Source organism: Drosophila mauritiana, chromosome 3L, assembly GCF_004382145.1.
Source record: "Drosophila mauritiana strain mau12 chromosome 3L, ASM438214v1, whole genome shotgun sequence".
Lineage (NCBI taxonomy): Eukaryota > Metazoa > Arthropoda > Insecta > Diptera > Drosophilidae > Drosophila > Drosophila mauritiana.
Window position 1 is genome coordinate 10,367,808 of NC_046669.1, and position 6,704 is coordinate 10,374,511.

General features: G+C 40.1%; 4 protein-coding genes across 5 annotated transcripts; 1 reads left to right on the forward strand and 3 right to left on the reverse strand.

The window, feature by feature from the left end:
* Window positions 1–56: 56 nt before the first annotated feature.
* On the forward strand, window positions 57–1,617 carry LOC117140624 (guanylate kinase). The gene has a single exon (XM_033303643.1). The coding sequence runs from the start codon at window positions 188–190 to the stop codon at window positions 908–910; it is 723 nt and encodes a 240-aa protein (XP_033159534.1). The 5' UTR covers window positions 57–187; the 3' UTR covers window positions 911–1,617.
* On the reverse strand, window positions 1,613–2,161 carry LOC117140626. The gene is made up of 2 exons (XM_033303646.1): window positions 1,907–2,161; window positions 1,613–1,826 (listed from the first exon to the last, which is right to left on the reverse strand). Exons 1-2 carry the CDS (start codon window positions 2,139–2,141, stop codon window positions 1,777–1,779), a joined length of 285 nt encoding a protein of 94 aa, XP_033159537.1. The 5' UTR covers window positions 2,142–2,161; the 3' UTR covers window positions 1,613–1,776.
* Window positions 2,162–2,241: 80 nt separating this feature from the next.
* Window positions 2,242–3,228, reverse strand: LOC117140625 (NADH dehydrogenase [ubiquinone] 1 alpha subcomplex subunit 5). The gene is made up of 3 exons (XM_033303645.1): window positions 3,122–3,228; window positions 2,831–2,992; window positions 2,242–2,529 (listed from the first exon to the last, which is right to left on the reverse strand). The coding sequence occupies exons 1-3, from the start codon at window positions 3,140–3,142 to the stop codon at window positions 2,338–2,340; spliced, it is 375 nt and encodes a 124-aa protein (XP_033159536.1). The 5' UTR covers window positions 3,143–3,228; the 3' UTR covers window positions 2,242–2,337.
* Window positions 3,229–3,443: 215 nt separating this feature from the next.
* LOC117141284 lies at window positions 3,444–6,099 on the reverse strand. 2 transcript variants are annotated; one of them, XM_033304655.1, is made up of 4 exons: window positions 5,793–6,099; window positions 4,643–4,718; window positions 4,047–4,387; window positions 3,444–3,809 (listed from the first exon to the last, which is right to left on the reverse strand). In XM_033304655.1, the coding sequence occupies exons 1-4, from the start codon at window positions 5,856–5,858 to the stop codon at window positions 3,609–3,611; spliced, it is 684 nt and encodes a 227-aa protein (XP_033160546.1). In that variant the 5' UTR covers window positions 5,859–6,099; the 3' UTR covers window positions 3,444–3,608. The 2 variants fall into 2 exon arrangements, with proteins under 2 accessions (XP_033160546.1, XP_033160545.1); XM_033304654.1 differs by having other exon boundaries at window positions 4,047–4,435.
* Between the last annotated feature and the right edge of the window lie 605 nt (window positions 6,100–6,704).

Consider the following 6,704-nt stretch of genomic DNA (forward strand, 5'->3'; position numbering starts at 1 on the left):
GTGACCACAAGACTTATCGCACTGCTTGGCCTATCGATATGTATCGATTTTCGCCCACCGCTGGGGCACACACACACACCCACTTCTCTTAATTTAGCCAAAGCCAAATAGAAAAAAGAACTAAACCAGCTTTTTTGGCCCCCATTTCTGTTGTTGGTACTGTTCTGTGCGAATAAAAGGCCACGCGATGATAAGCTTTCTGTTCATTGTAAATCGGGCGCTCAGCAGCAGCAGCAGCAGTAGCAGCGGCAGCAGCAGCATCAGCAGTGCAGCGGCATCCTTAACGAACAAGAAGATGACCGCCCCCGGCCCACGCCCCCTTGTCCTGTGCGGACCCTCGGGATCCGGAAAGAGTACGCTGCTCAAGAGGCTGTTCGCCGAATTCCCCAGCACCTTTGGCTTCAGCATATCGCACACCACGCGGAAGCCGCGTGAGGGCGAGGAGCATGGGGTGCACTACTACTTTGTGGAACGGCCGGAAATGGAGGCAGCCATCGCCGGCGACGAGTTCATCGAGACGGCCGAGTTTACGGGCAATCTGTATGGAACGAGCAAGGCGGCGGTTAGGGAGATCCAGGCACAGGGACGGGTCTGCATACTGGACATCGAACAGAAGGGAGTGGAGCAGATCCGTCGTACTGATCTCAATCCCATACTGATCTTCAACAATCCACCGAGCATCAAGGAGCTGGAGCGACGACTTCGCAAACGTGGCTCCGAAACGGAGGAGTCGCTGAGCAAGCGCCTAAATGCCGCCCAGGTGGAGATCGATTATGGTTTGACGCCCGGCAACTTCCACAAGATCATCAACAACGTGGACATCGATGTGGCCTACGAGGAGTTCCGCAACTTTGTCGTCCAGGAACTCGAGGAGCAGCAGAAGCAGGGAGTATCAGTTAACTTGAAGTAAGGCGAAGCATTTTGCGGGCGAATGTGGAATGATATTAACCTCAATGGGGTGGGGGTAGGAATTTTTTGTGAACTGATCGACGACAGGGAAAGTAAATTATAGAAAACTTATCATTGGAAACCGCAGGAAACTATAGGAAAACCAGGTACTCTTTATATATATTGTAAAGATTTTAGTATATAAGAGAAAACTTTCCGAAGATACAGAATAGCAAATTCGACGTTTTAACTAATAGTCTTCTTAAATAAAATAGAAATAATACTCTCCATTTAATAATCGCATATATAAGAGCAATATCAAAATTTTAGTTTTATATAGAAGCAGATTATTTTTAAATTCTAGGACAAACTTTGCTTATATTGTCAGCAGTAGAATATTGTTAGTAAACAATTGCTGGAAATACCGCCAAACGTCAACCAGCGAACTTGACCCAATGTTTCCAATGAAAGTGGACCATAGATTACTTTTCGTGACCCCGATTCCTGGAGCGCCCACCCTGCAAACCACGTTGACTAATGGCATTTATACTTAAGAAATGGCTTGTATTTATTATACTCTCCTCCTGTCCACCTCATCAATGTTGTGCAAATTCGTTGTTCTAGTTGTAATTTTAGGCTGAAATTTGTTGCGCCGCTTCACGGTCGAGAAAACCGGAGAGGGCGATTAAAATGGAATCAATAAAGCGAACAGTATGCGGGTATATTGTATTTTCACAAAGTTTCTATATATTTCCAACAAAGCCAAGCCCGAGAAGGTCAAAATGTTATCTATCGTCAGTGGGCTTGTTTACACAGTGGCCGTCTCCACACGCAATCGCTCGATTTTGTCCGCGGCCGCCCTCCTGCTGATGTCTGGAATGCCCGGCTCTATTTGTCGAATGTAATACGCACGCCCATGCGAAAGTCCTGCTCCGAACCTTGGATTACGAGGGATACGCATTGGTCTTATAGTCATGGTGCAGATGCAGTTTGGCCTGGTATCTGGTGCTGCCCGTACCCGATTGTGTTCCATGTGTGCGATGCACCAGGCTGGCAGAGCCATCGATCTTCGTCCGACTGTCCGCACTGCTCCACAGCCCGGCGATGGCCTCCAGAGCTAGTTCCGTCTCCTCATCGTTGTCGTCGTGCTCCGCCGAAACCGTGAGATCGATCTGACGACGCTGGCGAGGCACCGCTGCCGCCAAGCCGACGGAGATGACGAGCAGTAGCAGAAGGTACTGAAGCGCACGCATGTTGAAAACGAACTGAGATCGTCAGGGGATCGATTGTTTGAATATGGCTGATCTTGTGGTGCTCTTCATTCGATTAAAATCGCTATATTTTAAAGCTCAATTATTTTTTAGCTGATAAAGCGACTGGCTTATCAACGGATTTATTGCTCTCTTCTCATTTCGATTTGCTGTAGATTAATTAGTACTAAGTGTGAATCTAAACCTTGGGCTCCATGATCTGGGCTGGTGGCCAATCCCACTGCTTGGCAGGCGCGGCTTGGACCAACTTCTCCCAGGGCTTCCAGCCGAGCATTTTGCGCGCCAGGATCAGCTCGTTCTCGGCCTGGACAATCAGCTCCTCCACTTGACCGCAACCGACGGCCTTTTCCAGGGCAGTGATGTCCTTGTGCTGCGGGTTAAAATGTTAGAGATTGTATTGAAATGTAGATACTTTAAGATGTACTATTCTATAATAATTTGTTTCTTTCTGCACTATTTTCACAATTGTTTTTTGGTTGAAAAAAAACATTAATATACAAATTGGAGGATGAGCAAGAAAATAAGTCTTTAAACTAAAGAACAAGTGATACAAGAACAAGATACAAGATCTGTATCTTGGTTGCACGGTTTATATAGGTGGTACATAATGTTTAATGAAGGTACCATCCACTTGGTCAACCAAAACTAGCAAAGTTTCCGAGTAATCTTACTTGGGCCACGGAATCGGCGCGCTGCTTAACCAGTTGCTCCGTGTACTTGCGGTAGCTGGCATCCTGTGGCATCTTGGACACCGCCCGCAGGATCTTGCCATAGAGGGCACAAAGCGTGTGGTGGGGATTGGTGGACACGGCGAGTCCGGTCAAACCTGTGGACTGCAGAAGGTAGCGATGACATAACAATAAGAATTGGAGAAACGAAGCGAAACTCAAGCCGGGATTAGTCGGTCATGTCCCTTTTGTAGGTTCCCAAGCAGGTGCTTCACTTGAGTTCCTCGCACTTACCGCCTTAATGATCTTGGCCATGTTTGCAATAGACTTTTAGCCGAAAATGCTTAATTTTCCGCACGACTTTATTTTGTAACAGCTGTTGCCTAGTGCTGTGAAGTGTCGAAGCTATAACACAGTGCTGTAAAATGCTACTTAGTAAACTATTGCAGCTAAACGATAGTTTGGCGGCAAAAAATTATTCAAATTGCATTTGAGTTGATAGGATTTAATATTAATAACGAAGAATACCCAATAATAATTAAGAATTTTATATTAGTATTGATGTTTTGAAATTTGTTAATTAAAACACCCAAAAGTAAGAAAAACAGCATTTAAGTAATTTCCAAAGGGCGAGAAATGCTCGTGGGATTTTATTTATCACATTTCATTGTTGCGTTTAGAAAAATGAGTGAACTTTAACAAGGACTGAACAATGTGAGTATTATCTAAAGATGGGTCTGTGTGTTCATAATACTAAAGTCTACTTAAAATACAAGTTAAACTATGTGATATTGGCGGGTAAAGCGGCCACAGTAGCTATATCGTCTCTATCCACTGTAAAGGCGGATATCAGAACATTGACCACCGTGACTATAAAAATGCCGATCACTGTATAATTGTTGATCCTGTTCGCCCGGCAGATATCGTACCCGTTTTTGATGTTATACTGGCCATTCAATATCAGACCCACGCCCACAGCAATCTGAAATGGAGAAGAAATTATGAGTGTGTGTCATCAAAAATATGGGTATTGACCAAAACAGTGAAATCTGGCTATAATAAACTACTTTGTTTTAATACTAAATGGTCTAAAACTTTGATAACTTTGTATATATTTGTTTTTAATGAATATTCATATCATCTTAATAAAATTCTATAGTAAAATTCGGATAGTTTTAATACAAAGAATTATAAAATTAATACAAATATCTGAATTTACCTGGAATATGATGCTGAGTGAGATGAACAGCAGACTGGGATAAAAGTAAGGATGTTGGGAGCTCGTCTCCAGAACATATCGCAACTGATTTGCATTCGCGGAGAGGAGTGCCAGGTCCATCATTCCCTGAGCCAGGGTCTTCTTGTGCTGATACGCATTCACATCGGGTATGGGTGTCTCCACGCCGTTGATCGTCACGAAACCGGATCCATTGTATCCCGGAAAGGAGAAACTGGGTCGTCTTCCTCCGTTGGGAATGTTTACATTCACATTACCGTTGCCTCCGAGGCCTCCACCAGTTGAAAAAAGACCGTCATCCACGCCGGGATTGTCATTGCCATCTTTAACAAAGGGACGATCGTCGTTGTCATCATCATCGGTTTCGGGAACTACAAATGAAGCGAATTATTGAAGTCACTTGAAATTGATCACCACCTGCTTAAGCTACTTACACCATAATTGTGGTTTACGCAAATTGTTTAAAGAGCGCGGTTTTATGCAGCATTAGTCACAAGCACCATTAACATATAGACAAGCACAGAAAAAGGTTCTAACTTTTTGTTTTCGGAGATAAACGAGTAAGTTGGCATACGAACCTGCTCTGGGCACTCGAAGTGTATTACGTGTCCGTCCGTCGATTGCACCGCCATAGCTGTGTCTGCTGCTATTTTCCTGTAAAATTTCAATAAAATCGTTTCCGGAATATAAACAACTTTGCCTGCAAGTCCATTGTCTCAAAATGCAAATTCATTTTGCCAAACAGCACAGCTTCTGTACGCCAGCGTTGATAAACTTGCAAGTTTTGATTAATGCAATTATATGCTAAGTAGTATTTATCTGTAGGATTATGCAGTTGCAATATGTTTTAGAACTGTTCAGTAAGTTTGAACACAAAAAACGATAAGCTTCAGGGACAGAAATGCTTTGAAAATTGCGACAAACATATATTTATCATAAATAAAATAGTATTTTAAAGAATGTAAATGAGCTACTTTCTATGATCATGCTCTAATTAAAAGAAAATAAAGCAATTGAAAAAGATTTTTTTAAGTCTGCCGGTAGCTATGAGTCACAAAAATAGATTTCTCTTTTCTTTATCTAAAAAATTAGACAGCAAACATTAAGCTACTCCAGCTATGATTGTTTGTTTAAAAACTTAGTAACTTTAAGCAAGTCAAAATACTCATAGTTCAGCAATTTAATATGAGCAAATATGATTTTAAAATCGTATCTCTTAAAAAATGTAGTACCATGAATTTATTTTTATAAAATAAAATAGTATTTTAAACGATAAGAATGTAAATGAGCTACTTTCTATGATCATTCTCTTTTCTTTATCTAAAAAATTAGACAGCAAACATTAAGCTACTCCAGCTATGATTGTTTGTTTAAAAACTTAGTAACTTTAAGCAAGTCAAAATACTCATAGTTCAGCAATTTAATATGAGCAAATATGATTTTAAAATCGTATCTCTTAAAAAATGTAGTACCATGAATTTATTTTTACAACTAAGTGACGGGTTTTTTCCGCCTCAGCTATTAATTTTCCCGAAAAATTGTAGGAATACCCTCCGTAGTTTACACAAAAATTAACAAGCAGTGCGAAACTATATATATGTTTTTTGAACAGGTAAATAGACATTTTAACGATCTATCCGTAAAGTAAATAAATCACCGGTTTTTAGGAATTTGTTTACCTTCCCCCAGTTTAATGATAATGAAGCTTTAGCTCACAGTATTTCTTACCAAAGTTTTATCATCTCTCAGTGGCACTTTATTCATTTCCAGCGTAATATGCTCTAAGTTACTCATTTTACGATTAATTAATTAATTAATTGCAATTAATATGTCTTTGGGCAATTACAAATGAGGAATTCAATGCCAAGATGCTTTAAGAATTTCTTTGTTTGTTCTTATGTAGTATCTCTTTATCTAGATCTTCTCGGGCAAATCACTCTGTTGCTTATTTATTATTATTTTTTTCGGCTTGTGTTTAATACTCGTGCGCGATTTGCGACCGCTCAGCACGCTATTTCTCGGACAACTGACCAGAGAAACCATTGATATGGCGAATATTCTCTTGGCTCCACTTGTTTGGCCGGTTGTTTCCCCAAACAATCAGCCATTGGGGATTTCACGTTCTCATTCTACAGAGTTACAACAAGTTTTTTGTTGATGTAATATAAAGATTTTCTGAGCACAATGGGAGTTGATATATGTACTCAGAAAGAGTCATTAAATAAAACAAAATGGGGTTTATTTTTTAACAGTTTATAAATTAGTATTTTTGTAAAAGGAAAAATAATTTATACATTATTTGCTACAAATCGATATAAATATTTGATTAATATTTATTTAAATTTTAATCACATTAAAATTCAAAAAATAAAACATAAATTGGGAGAAGTTATGGCATATATATAATAAAATATATTTATAAAATACCACAAATTAAGGAAATATTTGGCTTTATCTCCTTATTTTTTCAACTGTATGAACAAGGTGTTTGAAGCTTAAGCCTCCCATCTCTTTTCCTCCTTCAGCTTTCTCTCTTTCTATTGGTATATGCCCCTCTCTTTCTGTTAGTGAATTATTTCCGCAGTCTAGCACGCTAAGTTCCTCGTTCGCATTAAAATGCATTCGGCTCACAATTAATGC